Source organism: Podarcis melisellensis (genome assembly GCF_964234715.1).
Source record: "Podarcis melisellensis genome assembly, chromosome: 9".
Lineage (NCBI taxonomy): Eukaryota > Metazoa > Chordata > Lepidosauria > Squamata > Lacertidae > Podarcis > Podarcis melisellensis.
Window position 1 is genome coordinate 73873931 of NC_138541.1, and position 21769 is coordinate 73895699.

General features: G+C 43.8%; 1 protein-coding gene across 1 annotated transcript; it reads left to right on the forward strand.

The window, feature by feature from the left end:
* Positions 1-93: 93 nt before the first annotated feature.
* On the forward strand, positions 94-18673 carry FKBP4 (FKBP prolyl isomerase 4). The gene is made up of 10 exons (XM_081925704.1): positions 94-309; positions 6692-6836; positions 8627-8769; positions 9698-9818; positions 10543-10699; positions 10922-11012; positions 12890-12973; positions 15338-15523; positions 17064-17303; positions 18011-18673. The coding sequence occupies exons 1-10, from the start codon at positions 202-204 to the stop codon at positions 18101-18103; spliced, it is 1368 nt and encodes a 455-aa protein (XP_081781830.1). The 5' UTR covers positions 94-201; the 3' UTR covers positions 18104-18673.
* Positions 18674-21769: the final 3096 nt, after the last annotated feature.

Here is a 21769-nt window from a genome sequence, read left to right on the forward strand (position 1 = left end):
GAGGGGGCGCTCGAGAGGTGAGCGCGGGCCCGGCTGCCGAGCGGAGAGCCGAGAGGAAGCAGGCCCAGCGCCTCGACGGAGGAGGAGCCCCGCCGTTGCCGCCAAGCGCCGCCTGGCCAGCCCCGCTGCTGCTCCGGCCGGATCGCCGAGGGAGAGAAGCGGCCCGTGCTTGCCCGCCAGCGAGGAGCCGCGGAGGCCGCCATGACCGCCGAGGAGGGCAAGGCCGAGGCGATGAGCGCCGCGCCGCCTCAGGAGGGAGAAGCGGCGGCCGTGGACGTCACCCCCGGCCGCGACGGCGGAGTCCTCAAGGTAAGCGCCCCGAGGCCTGCGGCGGGGAAAGCCCGACAACAGCCCCGCGGAGTAGGACAGCCGTCGTGGTGACGCCTCCCGCCGCCCCGCACGTGGGAGCGGGAGAGGCCTTGGAAGCACGCGCGCCCAAGGATCCCGGGAAGGGGCGCCCCGAGTGTAGTAGAAGGTGGTCTGGAAGGTGCCCGAGTCGTGAGGAGGAGGGAGACGCTGTTCAAATGCATTCAAAGGGTCAAACTCGGGCTTAAATGCATCTCGGTGTTTAGGCTCAAGAACTTGCGGAGTAGCAGCAGAGTGCCTCTGAGCATGTGCAGAATGCCCTTCTCGCCCCCGATTTGTATCCCAGCAAATTTTCCCGGCCTGCGCTTTTAACAACAGGAGAATGAGGGTGCGATGTGCGTCTCCCCTGTTCTACGCTGTCACTTCCCTTCCTAAATTTCTGTATTGCCAAGATAGCTGTTCTTACCTGTCACTAAATGGCCACCCTACTAGATACTGTTGATTTTATTCACCCTACATGTATATTCCCCAAGTGATAGATAGATTAGATTAGATTAGATAGATAGATAGATAGATAGATAGATAATCAATCACTTGGGGCAGCTTACAACAAATTGAAATCACAGTATCACCCTGAAACAAAAACATGCAGTAAAATACAGTGCAGGAAAAGGAGGTGTAACAGATAAAAACCAACTCAGTAAGCAGCCTTGGCAAGATAATGCGCCTAGGGAGCAGCCTCACAGGTCACAAGAGCTTGGTCTTTATTTTTTCCTGCAATGCCAGGATCACTTCAGACCACTGAGTGTGTACAGTATGGATGGATGAGGGGGTAGCGACACCCAAATTAAGACATGACTTGCAAAGGAATGAAGTGCATATTGATGAGGGTTGGTATAATTGCTTCTCTTGGTGGTGCCTTATGTTTCTTGAACATCCACTTAACTGTGTGTTGCACGCAGGTAGGCCCTGCCATGACCAACTACAAGTTTCCTACAACACTACTTTCCGGAGGCAGTTACCAGATCACATCATGCAGAAGAGGCTTGATTCTTCTCAGTAGTTACATATCGGCTTCTGTGTTAGAATAAAATAGTGCAGACCACAGAGAAGCCTTTTCTTTGCTGTGCAGAATACAGACCCTAGTGAGCAGGCAGGAGAGTTGCATATGCATCAAGTTGCTGAACCACTCTGGGTGGTAGCAAAGGAATATTGTGTTTTGCTTTAGCTTTTATTAAAACCTATATTTTATAGGTTCCTTAAAATTAGTAGAAATAAAAAAAACAAAACTCGGATGGACGATTGATGTATTTCTGTTTCCTATTATTGATTGCAAATTAAACATGCAAAGTATTTGCAATCTATTGTAAGCCGCTCTGTGTTCTTCAGGTGCAGGGCAGTATAGAAATATCATTATCTTTATTGTAAGAAGCTGTTTATATTACTGTTCTTTAGATAGAAGTTGAAGTTGACTCACCCAAAATTTACAGAGGTTGGGATTTGATCTAGTTCAGATCCAAGTCTGATTTCTTCATCAGTGTGCCTATTGTAGTGATATTGTGACACCTGACAAGTATGAACCTTTGTGAATCACAATTTGAAAATGCAACTAGAAGTTAACCACTGCAGTCTTTTGTGGAATGACATAAACTAAGACGCACGTGCCTTAAACTGAAATTATATCCCTTAAAACTGCAGACATCAAAATAAACCCAGAGCTTGAAAGACATCCAACAGTTTCTAGGGAATATGGACTGTGCCTTTTTTATTGCAGTTGTTTTAGATTAGTGTGATAAAGGGCAGCACCAGGAACTGGGGTCAGAAACAGACTGGCAGCCAGTGAAGAGTTGCACAGCCACTTTCTGCACTAACTGCAGTTTCTGATCTGTCTTCAAGGATAGCTCCATCATACAGTGTATTTCAGTACAGTGGTACCTCGGGTTACAAACACTTCGGGTTACAGACTCCGCTAACCTGGAAGTAGTACCTCGGGTTAAGATCTTTGTCCCAGGATGATTTCAGAAATCACACGGCAGCGGGAGGCCCCATTAGCTCAAGTGGTACCTCAGGTTAAGAACGGTTTCAGGTTAAGAAGGGACCTCTGGAACTAATTAAGTTCGTAACCAGAGTTACCACTGTAGTCTTAGCTCAGAAGTTGCCTGAGCATTGATAACTGTTTGGTCACTCTATCCCTTGATTAAAAGTCACTTTTTTTCTGAAAACCGACCAACTCAAGTCAATTGAGGAGTCACAGAGACATGAACAGGTAAGAAGGGGCAAGAGAGAAGCTACTAATTAAGGAACAATAGCTCTGAAAAGCCTCTAGCACCAGTCTTCATTATGTAGGCTGGTGCCACAATTGTGTACTAAGACAAAAATTGCCAAAAATGTTTTAGAAAGGATGGAAAAGTAACATGGGAATCACCAGGATATAACACATTGCTGATGTCATCAGAATTTCCTGTAAAAACATGATGATTAAAGGATGTTATTTCAAATTAAATAGCATGGAAGCAGTCTTATTTTGCAAAACTAAATTCTGGATTTCTAATGATTATACTCCTCAAAAGGGGATTAGGGAGCAAAAAGTAAAAAAAGGCCTAGTATTTTATTTTGTGACAACAGAACAGATCAAATGGTAAAGGAATGGGCTGCTATACGGAATCATAGGAGTTGGAAGGGATCCTAAGGGTCATCTAGCCCAACGCCCTGCAATGCTAGAATCTCAACTAAAGCATCCATGACAGCGGGCCATACAACCCTCTGTTTAAAAACCTCCCAAGGAATAAGAGTTCTACACTTTCCAATACAGTGGTACCTCGGGTTAAGTATTTAATTCATTCCGGAGGTCCGTTCTTAACCTGAAACTGTTCTTAACCTGAAGCACCACTTTAGCTAATGGGGCCTCCTGCTTCCGCCGCGCCGCCAGAGCACGATTTCTGTTCTCATCCTGAAGCAAAGTTCTTAACCTGAAGCACTATTTCTGGGTTAGCAGAGTCTGTAACCTGAAGCGTATGTAACCTGAGGTATCACTGTAGTGCCTGTTCCACTGCCACTGTTGGTTCCACCAATTGCAGCAAACGCCCCTCCGTAGACCCCATAACCATCAAAATGTAGCAGGTCCCACCTCTCTGTGTCACACCATGCTCAAAAACCTCCACGGGTTATCTAAGGTAAAATTTTGAGACTCCGGCAGAAGTTGAACAAATAAGAAAGATTTGTTTTACAGAACAAAGTTGGCAGAACAAATGATGTGTCAGGAAATGATTAACTTAATAATTATGCTAAATATTGTGGATGCTACAGGGTTCTAAACAAAGTAGTGAATGCACAGCTTTTAAACTTCAGTTGCTTATTTTCAGTTACTACTCTTCAGTTAGGTGTTACAGGTTTCCAGACTAGAAAGTAAATGTTCAACTTATTTCTAGTTAGGTTACTTCAATTTCTTAAAACGTAATGGCATAGGTGTTAAATGCATTTGTTCTTAAACAAGGTCAGTTTTTGTCAGTTTCCCAACCTTCTACCAATCACACTCGTGAGGTACTTCTGGCAGTATAACAAACCCAGGGGGTCACCACACCCCTCTTAACTTCTCCTTCTAGAATATCTCTCTCCTCCTGACTGAAATGAGACTCCTTGTATGGAGGTACACTGGTACCTTGGTTATCAAACTTAATCCGTTCCAGAAGCCCGTTCCAAAACCAAAGTATTCCAAAACCAAAAACCAAGGCGCGCTTTCCCATAGAAAGTAATGCAAAACGGATTAATCTCTTCCAGACTTTTAAAGGCAACCCCTAAAAGAGCAATTTAACATGAATTTTACTATCTAATGAGACCATTGATTCATAAAATGAAAGCAATAAACAATGTACTATAAAATAAAGAATGCAGTATTGTAGATGATAAAAAATTAATTTAATTTTTTTTCTTACCTGCACTGATGATAGTCATTGTTTGGATGGGGTGGGGCTTTTATCTATTTCAGCAGTCACACAATCAATCAATCAGTAGCTGAACTGGGTTCCACACAGTCACAAAATCAAATTAACCAAAAAAGCCTCAAAAACAAAAACGCAAAAATAAAAGCACCAAACTTAATCTGTTCCAGAAGTCCTTTTGACTTCCGAAATGTTCAAAAACTAAGACGCAGCTTCTGTTTGGTGCAGGAGCCCAGGAAACAATACCTGACAGCCGCATTGGGCATTCGGCTTCTGAAAAGAATTCAAAAACCAGAACAATTACTTCTGGGTTTTCGGCATTTGGGAACCAAGGTGTTTGAATGCCAAGGCGTTTGAGAACCAAGGTCTTTTTTCCACTTTCAGTTTCTCAAGTTGTTTAGTGGCAGGGAACAACAACAACAAAAAAGTATATCAGAATATAGGAATATATTCTGATATATTCCATATATCCCTCCTATATAAGGATATAGGAATTCCATTGTGATCTTTATTGTTTTTTTCCACAACAGACGGTGGTACTCACAGAGTTTCAAATTATAGATTTTCCCCAGCAGATGGAGGGGGCTGGTCTCCCATTACAGTTTCCTGTCCCTAACATATTTTGAAGGGTTTTAAAAGGAGAGGGTGCAGTTCTTTTCTTTCTTATAAGGTGATTATGTGGTGTTTGGGCATGAGGGCATTCTCCTCAACTTGCCAGCTCATTATAACTTCTATGCAGGGCATAGACAGCAGAAAAATGGCTTTGATCCAAGCGTCTTGAGGTTAACTTCCAGATCAGACTTATCTCCAGATTGATTTAAGAGTCAGGCTATTTGACTATTAGCAATCGCCATGTGATTATCTTCTGACAGTTGGAGCTAGTGGAACAATTTCCAAACCCCTATGCCTCTCTCCCAGAAGCCAGTGTCCCTTTTTGATGGGTGGTTTCCATTTTGGGAGATTGATAAGTTCTGGACGGGGTTGCACTCCCTCTGAAGGATGCTCCTGGATACATCTTTGTCAGTAGAGGCCCAGGTGTCCTCTGTGGCTATGAAGGCCTTTTACCAGCCTCATGTGGTTTGACAGCTAGCGCCATTCCTGGACGTGAATAGCCTGGCCACTGTTGTCCATGCTTTGGCTGGCTATAAAAGGTAAAGGGACCCCTGGCAGTTAAGCCAATTCGCAAACAACTCTGGGGTTGCGGCGCTCATCTTGCTTTGCTGGCCGAGGGAGCCGACGTTTGTCCACAGTTGTTCCAGTTCATGTGGCCAGCATGACTAAGCCGCTTCCGGCAAAACCACAGCAGCGCACAGAAACACTGTTTTACCTTCCCGCCAGAGCAGTATCTATTTATCTACAGTGGTACCTTGGGTTAAGAATTTAATTCGTTCTGGAGATCCGTTCTTAACCTGAAACTGTTCTTAACCTGAGGTACCACTTTAGCTAATGGGGCCTCCTGCTGCTGCTGCACTGCCACCGCGTGATTTCTGTTCTCATCCTGAAGCAAAGTTCTTAACCCGAGGTGCTACTTCCGGGTTAGCAGAGTCTGTAACCTGAAGCGTCTGTAACCCGAGGTACCACTGTACTTGCACTTTGACATGCTTTCAAACTGCTAGGTTGGCAGGAGCTGGGACCGAGCAACAGGAGCTTACCCCATCGCGGGGATTCAAACCGCCGACCTTTTGATCGGCAAGCCCAAGAGGCTCAGTGGTTTGGACCACAGCGCAGCCATGAAACTCACTTGTGGTAGTCAATCTTGGTTTAGCCTACTTTGTAGAGTTTTGCATAAATTAAATTATGATACCACCACCCCTAGAAAAAAAATGTACAAGGCACAAACATTGTACTTTTCTCCCATTTACATGAGATCCAGTTCTTAGTTTGACTATACTGACTGTATAAAGCAGTCATAGCTGAAGAGTCATGTTAGAGGGCTCTACGTGGACAGATGTCCATTTTACAGCTGTGCTGTTCCAAAAACATTTGTAATTCCTGAATAGTTCAAAGGTGGACTAAACATCACTATAAAACTGAGCTGAAGCTCTGACAGTGGAATGATCTAAGTAGAGAAGGGAGCGTTGCTACTTTCTTTAATATGGTTTTATGTATTTATCATCACAATTTTCTCATGCAGAAGATCTGATCACAAAATCTCATTTTATAGTGAGGGTTTGTGAACTGAAGCCTAGTAACTTAGAGGTGCCGTTAGCTGCAGTCAAGATGTCTTAAATCTTTAACAGCAGGAAATGGAATTTACAGTGTTGATTACATTCAAGAACAGTGAAGCACAACCCTTTAACACTTGTTCAATGAATAAAATGCTGTAATTGGTAAAACTAATATCAGATGGCATTGCCACAGCAATCTGTAAAATTTTTCTTAACAAACTTGGGTAGCATGGCTTCCTAGTAGTTCATATAAATATTGTTTTCTTTCCCCCACTACAGATTATCAAGAAAGAAGGGACAGGGACAGAATCACCCATGATTGGTGATAAAGTGACTGTTCACTATAGTGGGTGGCTTCTAGATGGCACAAAGTTTGACTCAAGCCGGGACAGAAAGGACAAGTTCTCGTTTGACTTCGGCAAAGGTAGTGTGTTCTATGCCTTGTACACAATAACATGATCTCTTCAATAGCATTTTTTAAAAATGATGCATTTCATATTCCATATTAAATGATGATCCTCTTCTTAACTTGCAGTGTAATATGTTCGTTGTCCTACACTTTTGTATAGAATTGCCTTCTCATTATGGGAACAGAATTTAATTGTTATGTGGTTTCATAAATACAGTTGAATAGAAGCCACAATAGCATATGCAAGTTCGCTTTCACCATTGTTGCTTGTCGGGAATGCCCCACAGGCTATTTTCACTTGTTGCTCTGTTAAATAGAAATGTATCAAGCTAATGTGATGAGTATAAATTGTTAGGCACAACTACAGTTTGCACAAATATAAGTGTAATGAAGTATAATATGTACAAAAAGCTTCTTTGGCCAGGGACAGTTTTGAGCATAGAAGTGATGAGGTTCTTAAGGTGAACCCAACTATTTCCCCTCAGCAGAGTTCCATTTTTTATGTTTAATGCCTCAGAAACATGTCTGGATCTCTGCAGAGGTAAAAATCAGCTTGAATGGAGGGTGGTTATTTGGAGCAGGAAAAGCAGCTTTCTGGGACAGAGTTACCGCATTTTTCACTCTATAGGACCACAGGAGGGGGAGAGCAGGGGAAAAAAATTCTTGTTCTCCCCCTCAAAAACAAGGTGCGTTCAAGAGCAGGTTGGGGAACAGCGCAGCCTTGCCGCTGCCCCCCAAGCTTGTGGGGCTGGCGGTGGGGGGAAGCGCTGCTTTCCCCCACCGCCAACCTCAAAGATCCCTGAAGCCTTTGGAGCGCAGCTTCGGGGACAGCCTTTGAAGCCTCCGCAGGGCGGTGGGGTGCCTTCACCCCGCCGCCCTGCGGAGGCTTTGCGCAGCCATTCCGAAGCTAGAACAGCTTTGGGCTGCAGGCTGCTGTCCGCAGGCTTGCAGAGAGCTGCCTGAAGCCCGGGTTGCGCAGCGCCACGCTCCCCGGGCTGCAGGCAGCTATCTCCTGCTGGGCTCCGCAGGCTTGCGGATAGCTGCTGGCAGCCCGAAGCCTGGGGAGCGCACCAACCCCTCTCGCTCTCCAGGCTTCAGTGAAAGCCTGCATTCGCTCCATAGGATGCACACACTTTCCCTCTTCGTTTTTGGAGGGGGAAAAGTGTGTCCTATAGAGCGAAAAATACGGTAAGTACCTATTCCACCCTGCTGCCATGGGCGAGGTTCCATTCATGGAGAAAGGAGGTAACAGCCATACCTCTAGAGATCTTTGGGAGAAAGTCCTGTTTCCAGAGAGAAGAAGGTTCTGAAGTCCTTATTCTGTTCTAGTCTCCATTACTGTGACAGCAGAACTGAGCTTACAATTTCTGTTGTTTTAAAGTACTTGCCACAATTATTGTTCTCTTAAAGCAGAGTTTCCCAAACTTGGGTCTCCTTCTGTTTTTGGACGACAACTCCCATCATCCCTAGCTAGCAGAAACAATGACCAGGGATCAGCTTTCCAAAAACAGCTGGAGTTCCAAATTTGGGGAACCCTGTTTTGAAGTATTCCAGTGCTCTTAGTCATAATCTGTGAACTTCCTTTTCACTTTGTTTTCTTCAACATTCCTAATATGGATAGACAAGTGTCAAAGCGGGTGTCCTGATTCTTTAGTTCAGTTGGAGTTTGTGACCTGCTTTGGGGCTTATCCCTGCAATGTCTTTGCTTTTTGCTAGCAGAGAGAATGTGAATAAATGACTACTGATGACAGCAGCTTCTTACAGGTGCTTGCTTTTTAGTAATGTGGCCAAATTCTTCTTTTTAGGTGAAGTCATCAAAGCTTGGGACATCACTGTGGGAACTATGAAACTTGGAGAACTTTGTCAAATAACTTGCAAACCAGAATATGCCTATGGCTCTGCTGGCAGCCCCCCTAAGATACCTCCGAATGCCACACTGATTTTTGAGGTAAGCCAGGGAGGCTGTTGTTTCATCTGTAGCAGAAGCAGGAGAACTGCTGTCCAAAGCAGCTGTACATGTTTGCCAAGGCTAAAAGCTGAACAGCTGGTGCCAAAGGCAGCAGAATCAACGAGTCCCTGTAGATATGGAACTTGGTTGGTGAAAACAGAACAATATTTGAAGAGTACAGGCCCAGACCTTTGTTGTAAGAAATGAAATAACAGATTTATTCATTCAAGTTTACTGCTGTAAGTATAAAACCAAATTCAGAAATAAAACAGAAAAGTTGACCAAGTGATAGAGTAAAAGATCTCAATGTAATTAAAACATAGAATTTTAGAGTTGGAAGGAACTGAAGGGTCATCAAGTCCAACCCCCTGAAATGCAGGAATCACAGCTTTGGTTTAAGAAATGTCTTCAAGATGTCTTTCCTGTAAAAATGGTTTAGTCAGCCATACAAACTGCAAGAGAAGCTGCTGAAAAGAGAGTTCAGTTTGAGGGCGCTGCCTTTTGCCTTTCTGCACCTGCATGTGAAGCAGAACTGATGGTCTTAGCACGTGGTAATGGAAAGGGACTCAAGTGGGAAGAGGCATTCTCCTAGGTACCCATTCCAATATTGTATTAGCTGAATACTCCTTTCATAGTTCTGGTCAGTGGATTGGCTTTTCAAGAATTCATTGGTTTTTTCCTTGTTCATTTTTATTTTAACTTCATTTGGTATCATACCTGTTCAAATTACAGTATCTGTTTCAATTCTCCACCTTGGTTTTAAAGGAGGCTTACTTAAATAAATAATAATAATAATAATAATAATAATAATAATAAGGCCTCTTCAGATAATGCTACTTTTCCTCCTACTTTTCTGTGATAAAGTCAACCCTTCAGAATTTCACCATGGGCTAAATCTGAATTTGCATTATTTTGTTCATTCCTCTAGATAGAGCTGTTTGAGTTCAAGGGTAAAGACCTCACCGATGATGAAGATGGTGGAATTATCCGAAGAATTCGTAAGAAGGGAGAAGGCTACTCCAAACCCAACGAGGGAGCTATGGTAGAGAGTAAGTAGCAGTAAAAAGATGAGGGATGGGGATGTTGACGCAGGTCCCATAACAGACACTTTTTATGCATTTGGGAGCGTGAATAAGTTTCTAAGTGCATTAACTCCTTAAACCAGAAGTTTTTTGTTCTGTTATCAAAGAACCTCCTTCAAAAAAAGAAAAGAAAATGGCATTATGTTAAAATTAGTATCTGAAGTCCTGCTCTCCTGGTCTCGGCTAACAGGCGTCAGAGATGAGGCCTTTTCTATGGTGACCCTGCATTGGAAGACTGTTCCCAGGAAAAGATCTTTCTTTGCTGGCTTTGGCAGAATGGGGAGCACGTGGCCCTCCAAAGGTCCCGTTCCCCCCCAACTACCACCAGTCCCAGCTAGCATAGCTGATGGTTAGGGATTACAGAAATTGTATATGGAGAGACATTTTTGTTCCTGTCCATGTTTGGGTAATTTTATGGGGCTGAGTTTTTATAATTGTTCGGCTTTTACTATTTTTAATGTTCTATTGTTAACTGCTTTAATAATCTGGAATTTTAGTGTACCATTACTTTTTGTTGACTGTGTTGCAAGCCATCCTAAAAGGCATGGTTTGGCTGTAACTATACCCCTGTCTCCTCTCATACCATGCTAGATAAACATGCTTAGTATTGATACAGTGCTTTAAACTGCTGAGAGAGGATAATATATATAATCCCAGTAATCCCGTCTAAACATGCCATTTTTTGTATCAGTTGAGGTGGAAGGTCGGCATGGAGACAGACTATTTGACAAACGGGAGCTGCGGTTTGAAGTAGGAGAGGGAGAAAACTATGACCTTCCTCCTGGCGTGGACAAAGCACTTCAGAAAATGGATAAGTTGGAAGAGTCCGTGGTGTATCTCAAGCCCAGGTATATACACCTTGCTCTTTGAAGCAGTCCTGAAACACCACTTTCTTGGGTGCTTGAGGCACAGACTATTGTTGCCACTGCAAACAGACTCAGCTTTGGGGATTGGGTATATCTGTAGGCAGTCTTATGAGGTCGCTTATTTAGAGGTGGGTGATGGGATGCCTTTCAAAGGAGGAAAAACAAGCAGATCTGGATCTTAGAAGCATCTCATTTCTTTCACAGCTATGGTTTTGGAAGTGCTGGGAAACCAAAATTTCAGATCCCTCCAGATGCAGAGCTACAGTATGAAATCAAACTTAAAAGTTTTGAAAAGGTAAGCAAAGGAGGGGTTTCTTCTAATGAAAAGGAGATAGAAAAGGGGTTCACATTTATCCATCCATGATAGGATGCGTGTGGCAAAAGAAATAGAAATGTATTACAATAACTTGCATAAAATGAAGCTACAATATACTTTCCCAACTTTTATTATTTTTATTGATTTAAACTTGTTTGTTCCATGTGAAGTTACTATTGTTTTTTGTTGTAATATATCTGGAGCAGGTTAGGGTGGGGATGGTTTTAAAAATCCGCTGCTACAACCTTTGGAATCCCTGGTGAAGGGTGGGAATGGCCTCATCCTGTTTGGGGGGGGGTTTGATACCGCCAGCTATGCACATCGTTCCACAATGGAAAGCCACAGCACATCAAAAGGCTTCATGGAGAGCAGCATTGAAAGGGAAGGCCAGAACCTCAATAACTGGTGACAGCTTTTCAGCTTTTGTAGTCAGTCAGGAATGTTTCCCTCACTCTCTCCCACACTGTGAGATTTCAGTTGCAAACTCTGGGACAGGAAATTTCCACTTGGTTGCAAAGGGGGCGCTCTTGGGTTGCAAAATGCAACTGGCACCCAGTTACTTTTGAACACTGGTTTGATTTCACCCCCAGAGGCACACTACATTGTCTTTCGAGACAGATGGATGCCAAAAACAATTATACTTAATGAATGTATAAAGTTTTCTTTAAAAAAATTAATAAATCAAGGTTGCTCTTAATCCTGTCTTCCTTTCTGATTGATACCTGAATGTTCTGGAGGAATTTCCAGCTGATATGGCTGGTTCCCTGCCAGTCTGAGTCTCATAGTGGAACGGTGGTGTCATGACTCAGTGACCAGGATAAACGAATCAGAAGCGTTAGGGTTAATGTCTGAGGAACTGGAGCAGAGGTCTGTTGAACCTAGCAGGCAGGAGGCTGCTGAACCAGTTCCTACACACCAAAGCCAGGACCCTCACAAACCCCTTTCCTTGGTCTTCATAAACCAAGTTTCTCCCACACTTACCTCGCCAGCCCAACAGCACAGGGAATGTACCTTAGTAGGAGGCCAGGGAGTAAAGGAGACGCATCACTTTTCAAGCCAGAGCCATGTCTGCTCTCCCCAGGTCACACCAACATGAACCCTGTTATGCATCCTCTTAACTGTTTTCACCACAGTGAAGTATGTCATTAAACCATGATCATGCCTCTTGCTTGCCTGCATTGGAGAATGGAAGGGTGTGTGGGGGGGTGCTATTGTGTGGTTGGAATGTATTCTGCTGTACGAAAGGCAAGAGTCACATTTCAGCATTTGTCTAAAAACTGGAAGAAAGGGAGATTGGTAGATCTCCCTGGGAAAGGAATTCTACAACTGCCTTATCTATCACACATAAAATTAAATTGTATGATACAGCAGTTGTCAAGTTTAGGCTGCAATTGCGTAGTTGTATACCTTGGAGCAAGTGCTATTGAACTCAGTAGGACTTCTGAGTAAACATGGATGCAATTGCACTGTTAAGTAATAAATAATATATCCTTGAAATATTATCATCTCACATTTCAAATCAGTAGTTTTTAGAAATGCTAAATTTCTGCTGTTTGCAGCATCGGCATACGAGACGTACAGACATAGCTCAAGAGATGTATTATTCCTCTGACTTACATTTAACCAGCCCTGAATGTGGTGACTAGAGGTTACCCTTACTTTCTGTTTCCATTTTCTTGTGCCACATCGTCAGTGTGTGGTTTATGGCCAGCAGTAGAGGCAGTAAACTGACGTGTGTATCTGCTTGCCTGGTGTCTCTCCACTTTACACTTCTATACAGTTACATGCCATTCTTCCATAGACGCCTTGTCTTCAAAAAAGCACCCCGTTGATTGGTTTCTTTTTTGTCTGGACAGGCTAAGGAGTCGTGGGAGATGAACACCAATGAAAAGCTGGAACAAGGGTCCATTGCAAAGGAAAAGGGCACTCAGTATTTCAAAGTGAGTGTAATAGGGGATTTCAAACACCCCTGGCAGATACTGAAGTAATGTTGAGTGTGCCATATCTTTTGATTTGCATTCCTCTGAAATTGTGGTATGGGTGTATGAATGGAATTTGGATTATTGATGACTAAAAGCACTGTATGTTGGAGTGGAAGGAAACTGTTTCCAGTGCTGAAACTTGCTTATAGGTACCATAGTCATAAAAGTGAGGCCCATAGTTTCACTAGCTCGTTCTAATGCCCCAAAATCTACCTGAGTGTGATGTACAACAAAGTTCTCAAACTTTATTAATCTATATTGTACTCTGCCCACGGCCAGGGCCGTCTTACCCATAGGCGCTAGGGGTGTGGGGTGCCGGGCTCTCAGGGGCACTAGGCCAAGAGTCCGGGGCCTGAGAGTTGAGTCTGGGGAAGGGCCCACCCATCGGTCAGTGTGCCGCAGCAGGCTCTTCTGCTCCGGGTGGCTCTGTGCTGCAACTTCGGGGACGACCAAGCCAGCGAGACGCTGAGGTGGCCTGCCAGCTCCACCCTCCTGCGCGCCTGGCACTGAGCGCCGGACAGATCTTTGCACCTGGCACCACATATGCTTAAGACAGCCCTGCCTACGGCAGTGAAATTTCTGGCACCTGTTGGATAGGCCGAGATGATAGCATAGAATATAAATACTACAACTTCAAAAGGAATAAAGGTGTCAACATTTGTACTCCATTGAGGGAAGGCAGGTTAACTCCTGTGCCCCTACAACAGAAGGCAGGGCTTAAAATGTTTGATATTAAGAGTCAAGGAATGGTCCTCTCCCACTCAGCTAATTCTTGCCTTCTAGCATCCAAGAGGCTTTTGTGGCCTTATAGGCCATATACTCCCTCCGCTGTCTTTTTTAACTAGAGGCCACTCTAGATAGATAAAAGTCCCTCATTCAACATGGGTAGCAAGGATTTTCCAATGGCACTAGGAGTGATATAGTTAGTTGTCCAAGGGGGGCATCCAGCCAGATGGTATGGCAGTCCAAGTGGCCATCATCTTCATTTTTATAAGGTAGGAGAGGACCAGGATCAGAACAGGGAGCCCCTTTAATGGGCCATGAGTGTTCTGTTTCCTCATCTTCTCTGACCCCATGAAACCATATTGAATCACCCTAGGTGAATCTAGAGGGTGCTTGTGATCTTATTCAGAGTCGGGCATAAAGGTGGGAGATCCCAAAAAGCAGTCAAAACAAAAAAAAAATCCTTCCAGAGACCCTTCTCACTATATAGAAGGGTCTGGAAACTTCTGTTTCAGTGTATCTGAAGAAGTGTGCATGCACACGAAAGCTCATACCAAGAACTAACTTAGTTGGTCTTTAAGGTGCTACTGGAAGGAATTTTTTTTGTTTTGACTATGGCAGACCAACACGGCTACCTATCTGTAATCACAAAACAGTATGAGAGAGATTCCCTTGAATTCTCTTATAGCCTGTAAATTCCTACTGATCAGTCTAAAACAGTGTGGGAATTACTAAACAATACTATCCCATCTGTATTTGTTTTTTAAAAAACAATGTTTTAATTCATTGTTCCAAAGATGTTTTGGAGAGTAATGATAGCCCTTTCCCTTACACCCCTATGCTGTGTGTCTGGGGCCTATTCATTTTGGTCTTCCTGTGCCAGAAGTGTGTCATTTAAGGTCCTGGAAATTGCCAACAAGGCTGAACAGTTGAGGAACATACACTACTCTTCTTCTGTGGCATTTATTTTTTTAGTTGGTCAATGCAACCAAGTGTTAAGCAATTGGGAGTCAGAAATCCTTGCTGACTTACTGCAAATCACCCAGAGATCTACTAGTAAATCCTAATGTTCCTTTTATCTACCCTGATCTACACTGTAAGGTGGATAAGTGTTAAATGCCACTCTGTCCATTATGCAAGGAGAAACTAAGGAGTCAAGGAATATATCATAATTGCCCTGAGTGCTAGGGAAGAGGTGGGTGCAACAAGAGATAGATATGCAATATGTTGAGCTGACCTACTCATAGCAGGGATTGGGGGGGGGGGGAAAGTGCCCTTCCAGATGTTGGATTCCAACCTCTGTCAGCCCAAGTCGGCAGAGCCAGTTGTCAGAGATGATGAGTGTGATAGTCTAGCTTTCCTGAGACACCTGGTTAATTCTTCTTTTCCACAATCATAGTTGAGGTAGAATTCACGTTCTGCCCAACTAACCATGCACGGCTACCTGCAACTAAAGCTACATTAGAATTTTTGCCCTATTCTAGCTTCAGTTGAACATAATGGTGGCATTATGTCAGCCTGCCTGCTGGGGATCTGCTGGGGTAGGGAATAAGGCCCTCTAATCCATTTGAGTCTGATGCCATACTGATTGCATTCCAGGAAGGAAAATACAAACGGGCAGCATTACAATACAAGAAGATAGTGTCATGGCTGGAACATGAAACAGGACTCTCAGATGCAGAGGAAGCAAAGGCCGAGAGCTTGAGACTTGCTGCCCATCTGAACCTGGCCATGTGCCATCTGAAGCTGAAGGAGTATTCCCAGGCCTTGGAGAACTGCAACAAGGTAAGCAGCACTTTAGATATCCAGGAATGCAGGCAGGAGTGTCAGCCAGTAATAACAAGCTTCCCGGGCTATGCTGTGCTTGAAAATGTGCAAAGGATACCCAAATGAGACCCTTTATTGGACTGGTGATAAAGTGTGTATGTGGGTTTAAAATAATTAAATCCTTTTATTTTTGAAGCTGTTTTCAGACCAGTTGGTTTTCCAGCTAACACAGCAGCTGCTGCACTCCTGTGACATGAAAAACTGAGTTGCAAAAGCTGGAAATGGGAATACTATTCCATAAAACTTTTATTAATTGTATATTCATGGCCTTTGCCAAGTAGGGGAACTTGAGAAGAACTCACTAGCTTATCTCCTTTCTCTTCTCTTATTGTATCCCCAGTATGTGCAAATACCTCCCTGCTGATATAGAAGAGGATAAACAAACTAGTGTCATATGTGAACAGCTTTCCAAAGCTTGATTGAGCCCCTAAAACTGCCCTAACCCCACTAGTTACAGAATGGATGCCCAGGCAGATTGTGTGCTGTCTGACTCAGAACACCCCTTCCCCCAACATATTCCTACTCCCCAACTGCTGCAAAACTAAATGAAGGGGAGGCGGGAAGCTAAGAACAGCCCTTGTAATCTGGGCATTTGTGTGGGGAAATGGCTGAAAGTCACTCAGTGACTGGGAAAGGGTGGTGAGCCAAAAACAGTCAGAGATGGAAAATTAAGCAGCCACTTTCTCCCCCAAACTCTTGTTTTGGCTGTTCAATTCTCGACACCCAAAAGCTGCTTTTGCTTTAAAATGGTTTGGGAGAAGATGCTTACACCGTACTCAGTTTAGGCCCTTGCCTCCCATTAGCCACTGATAAACCACTTCTCCATGAATTTGACTAATCTTTTTTACCTTGAATCTATCTAAGCTAATGGTCATTGCACCTTGTGAGTGAGTTGTGAATAGCGTAGATGGAGTCAAATAATGAGAAGACAGATTGACAGCTGAGAGGTCTATCCACCCATAGTAACTATAATGGCAGAACCTATACGTTGGAAGACCAAGGAGCAAATAGAAGCAGCAGGATAAGAGATTCATGCTGATCATCTGGCTGGTCACTGCTGAGAACAGTATGCTAAAATAGCCTCATGCAGCAGAGCAGTTCTTTTTCTGTATCAATACTTTTCTTCCCAGTCCCCCAAGCAAGCACATTCTTCCTCTTTTCTCTTTGCTGGTGTTCCTTCCTTCCTCCCTCCCTCCCTCCCTCTTTGGATAAGTGAGGCTGCTGCTGTATCTCATCCCCTCCCTCTCTAAGGCTGCTGAGCTGTATCTGTCACACATAAACCTTTAAGACGTTTTAGGTCTCATACTGGAGGTCTTCACCATATTTTGTGAACCTAGGTTATAACAAGTACATTATGCTACATTTTGTGTTGAAACACTACATTTCCTTTAAGTGTGTGCTTCAAAAGCACCAGAGATGTCTAGCTGTATGTTCTCATGATGATGTTTGGATATTTTCCCTAATATTTTTTCTTTACCTTGTTTCACCTGCCTGCCAGGCTCTGGAGCTAGACAGCAGCAACGAGAAAGGCCTTTTCCGCCGTGGGGAGGCTGAGTTGGCTGTCAATGACTATGAACTAGCCAGAGCAGATTTCCAGAAGGTGCTGCAGCTCTACCCAAGCAACAAAGCAGCCAAAGCGCAGCTAATAATTTGTCAGCAAAAGATCCGTGAGCAGCATGAGAGAGAAAAAAAGATGTATGCCAACATGTTTCAAAGACTTGCAGGCAAGGAAGCAAAGGTAAGCAGAAGTGTTCTGCAGAATCACACCTACGTTTTCACCAGTAAACAAAATAGTCTTGTCTTCACCCAAACTTGTATACTATAAGAGGGCGATTTCATTTTTCTCTATGGATTGTCAGTGTTTCAGCAGTTTTCCTAAAATACATTCCTCTTGGAACATATTTAGGTGCTCCCAAGCCATTCCTTACTTTTAAACCCTCTTAAGTCCCCAGCTCCCTGGGTGGTCATGAGATGAGGGTGGTTATTTTTTCCTCTCTTGAAAAAGGACCTTAAGCTACAGGAAGAATTTGGAAGAGGGACACTCTTTCCCATTCCCTCTTTCAGCTCTATGTGCTGAACATCTACTGGATCCAACTTCTATTCAGATCCCTTGGAAAAGTGAAGTGTGTGACCCACTTTCTCCTTTTGGGTGGGGGAGCTGATCCAGGGGAGCGGGGGGGGGGGAGTGATCATAGTGATCATAGGAGATGGTACTTGCAGCACTTGCTCAAAAATTAAAAGGTGCTCTCAGGCCTCAGAATGTTGACAGCTCCTAATTTAAGCCCTCTGTTAGTTGTTTCATAACTCTTCAATTTGGAATATATTCCTTTGGTTTAGAAGATTACTGTATCAAAAACTGGGGAACCCTGCTTTAATAACACTCAAGCAACTTAAGAGGTGAGATTCCTTCTTACCGTATTCTCCTATGCCATATCTTTTCCGTAGGTGGAAGCTGATGCAGTCTGCAGAGAAGAGACAGAAATGAAAGATGACAAACAGAATGGAGTTGAAGAAAAAGCAGACGATGTAGAAGCTTGAAGCTGAAATGCAGTTCTGTTAGTTTTGTAAAACTGAAGAATTTCCAGTGAACTAGACCTTTATTTTTCTATCTGATTGAATAAGAGGCAGGGGCTGGGGCTATGGTGCTGCTTTATGTCTGTCTGCATAGGAAATGTGAGTGGCAGAGCAGACCTGGAGTAATCTTAGGGACGTTATTTATTCAATCATGCATTCTGACTTGGTTGCTCTTGATCTTGGGAATTCTATCAGGATCATTTCCTCCTTAGTTCCATTTTGTTTTTTCACTGACATCTCTCTTGGGTTCCACTTTAATCTAATCCCAAATCCCACTCTTCACTTTGTTTCTTTGGCCTTTTTTTTAAAGTAATCATCTTACCCACAATAAGGTAATTGTATGGGAGACTTATGAACAAACAAAACCACTATGTCCCTTCTACTATAGCCTCATCCTGTCTTATTTCCTCTGTCAACACAAGCATCCTTCTCCCATGGGCAAGTGTTGTCACCTTTCTTGTAATGCCTCCCCTTTTGCACATTGCTGAAGATTAAGACTGTGAGGTCCAAAGCTTGAGCAATAAAGTACCAAAATCTCCCCTGGGTTAAATTGGAGTATGTTGATTTATACTAGCTCCTCTTTCATCTTTGTTGTAGGAGCAACATCTGAAGAAGATTAGGTCTCACTTGTTCCCCATGTGTATTAGGTCTGGCCTAATACACATGAGTCTAGCACACATTTTCAGGCAAACGGGTCTGCCATCCTGTTTTAACACAATAAGCTCAAATTAAATCTTAACATTTATTGAACCCAAGCATTTAGCACAACACACCTGAGAAGCAGCATATGGGAATTCAAGTGCCACCAGGAGGAAGAGGGACATACGCCGCCACTTAACTTTCCCCCCCAAAAATGTCAGGAACAAAAGATAGGGGGCTCCTGAAACTCAACCCCATATTACAAACGCTACAGAACAGCTCTCTTGTCACCAGCCAGAGCTGCAGACAGGTATCAGACATGGAGCATTTGTGAACACACCCAGCTCCAACACCCAGTCATCATCACCAGGCACCAAGGGCTGCTTATTTTTTATGTGTAAGGGGTGCCTGGCTCAAATCTAGAGCCAAAGGCCCTTCTGCCTGTTAGGCTAGCCCTGCTGGGTAACATCCCAGCATAACTCATTGTCCAGATCCCTCCTCATGACTAGACAACAACAAAAGCAGTGCTCACCCCACATCTGCCCCCTAAAAGGCTGGTCCCTGACCATACAGCTCATGTGACTGAAGAAAGAAGAGAGGCCTCTGGCCTGGGTTCAGCTGCAGTCACAGTCTATTAGGGCACCGCATGTGGTCCACCATATGTTGTGGGGCTCAAACTCCCATCAGCTCCCCAGGCAGCATGGCCAAAAGGGGATGAGTTGCAGTCCAACAACCTCTGACCGGCTGCTGATTCCCCACCCAACCATATGTCAAGGTGCAGGGGACAACCCCTGTCTATCACTCTCCTACAATAAAGCTTATATTGTGGTGGTGTTTTTTTCAAATTTTATTTTTAAATTTCAAACTCAGATTGAAATTTAGATAGAAGAAGGGGTAGGATATCTGAACTCTTATGTTTTAAGTCCTAGCTTTATAAGTCCCATTCACAGATGCACCCTTCTTTGGCAATCCCTCGTAGCCAAGTAAGGTTGTCTTCCATGAACACAGTTTTAACAGTGAGTCCGTAAGTGACTGGAGGCTAATTCTGGATCCACACATCCTTCCACAGTGGGGATGTAGGTTTCCGGGCAGGAGTTGATCACGGTGAGAGTTTGCCAAACGTGCCTTCCTCTTAGCATGTTTCTCCCTTTCGTCCTGAGTTCGAGCGTCTTGAAAGTCCACAGCACCTTTGGTAGAGGCTGTTCTCCAACTGGAGCGCTCACAGGCCAGTGTTTATACTAGATTTTTTAAGATTTGCCTTGAGACAATCTTTAAACCTCTTGTTGACCACCAGCATTATGCTTTCCATTCTTAAGTTCAGAATAGTTGCTTTGGAAGATGATAATCAGGCACCCGCAGAACATGACCAGTTCAACAAAGTTGATGTTGAAGAATCATTGCTTCAACACTGGTGATCTTTGCTTCTTCCAGTACACTGGTATTAATTTGCCAGTCTTCCCAAGTGCTGTGTAAAATATTTTGGAAACCATTGATGGAATCTTTCGAGGAGTTGGAGATGACATTAATAAGTGGTCCATGTTTCACAAGCATACAGTAAGGTTGGTAGTACAATAGCTTTGTAAACAAGCATTTTTGTTTCCCTGCGAATGTCGTGGTCCTCAAACACTCTGCACTTCAATCGGGAGAAAGCCGCACTTGCAGAGCTCAGGCGATGTTGGATTTCAGCATCACTGTTGACTTGCGGAAAGATAACTGCCTAGGTAGGAGAAGTGATGGACATTTTCCAACGTTACACCATTGAGTTGGATTTGTGGCGCTGCAGAGGGGTTATTTTGTACTTGTTGGTGCAGCACTTCGGGTTTTTGGATGTTGAGCGACAGGCCAAGCTTTTCGTAAGGTTCTGTGAAGATATTTCGGATGGTTTGGGGGTCATCCTCTGAGAGTGCACACACTACGTTGTCATCAGCATACTGAAGCACTATGACGGAAGTTATGGTAACCTTACTCTTTGCTTTCAGCCTGCTCAGATTGAAGACCTTTCTTTCCATCTGTTCGATACATGATTTCTACCCCAGTGGTGAGTTTCCCTTCAACAAAGTGTAGGATCATGGCAATGAAAATAATGAATAGCTTTGGGGCAATAACACAACCCTGTTTAACACCTGATCCCACTGTGAATGGTTCACTTTGAGAGCTATTGTTATCTGCAATTGTTGCTGTCATATTATCATGGAGGAGCCGAATGATGTTCACAAATTTATCTGGATAGCAAATTTTCAGAAGGACAGTCCACAGGGCATTATGATTTGCAGTGTCAAAAGGTCAATAAACACCATATACAAGGGTTGGTTTTGCTCCCTGCCTTTTTCTTGGAGCTGTCAAGCAGTGAAAATCATGTCCATTGCCCCCTAGAAGGTCTAAAACCATTTTGGGATTCAGGAAGGGTAGACTCAGATATTGTTAGGAGACGTTTTGAGAAGATCCTTGCAAGAATTTTGCTGGCTGCAGCTAATAAAGAGATGCCTCGATAGTTTCAGCAATCCGTTCTGTCACCTTTTTAAAAGTGACTGATAATTTTGGCATCCGCAAAGTCTGCTGGGATTAAGTTGTGGGTGAACATATCAGACAACACAGTGATTCTTCAAACAGCTCCTGTTTATTCACAGGCCCAGAACAGAACTGGGCTGAAGGGTTCAGGCAACCAGTTTATATAGAACTCAACTACAAAGCAACAGTAACAACTTTCTGTAACTATCCAATCACTGAACGTCACTTTCAATTCCTTATTTGCATATGTGGACCTGAGTGAAAACTATCTACAGTATCCCCCTGATGGCCCAGGGTGAGAACTTCAGTTCATAACAGGGATCTACTCTCTCCCCCCCCAGATTTCATCTATGAGCTTCTGTGAGGCTGCTGCCCTTTTTTATCTGAGGAAGGGCAGAGGCAGCGCTGCGGAAGCACAGCCTTCCGCGAGGTACAGAAATGGCGGAAGGAACCAGGAAGCTCTGCCTTCACGCATGAGTTGGG

Coding starts and splice junctions, on each gene's coding strand:
- FKBP4 (XM_081925704.1), top strand. CDS start 202: ATGACCGCCGAGGAGGGCAAGGCCGAGGCGATGAGCGCCGCGCCGCCT. Junction 9,819..10,542: donor CGAGGGAGCTATGGTAGAGA/GTAAGTAGCAGT, acceptor TTTTTGTATCAG/TTGAGGTGGAAGGTCGGCAT. Junction 15,524..17,063: donor CCTTGGAGAACTGCAACAAG/GTAAGCAGCACT, acceptor CCTGCCTGCCAG/GCTCTGGAGCTAGACAGCAG.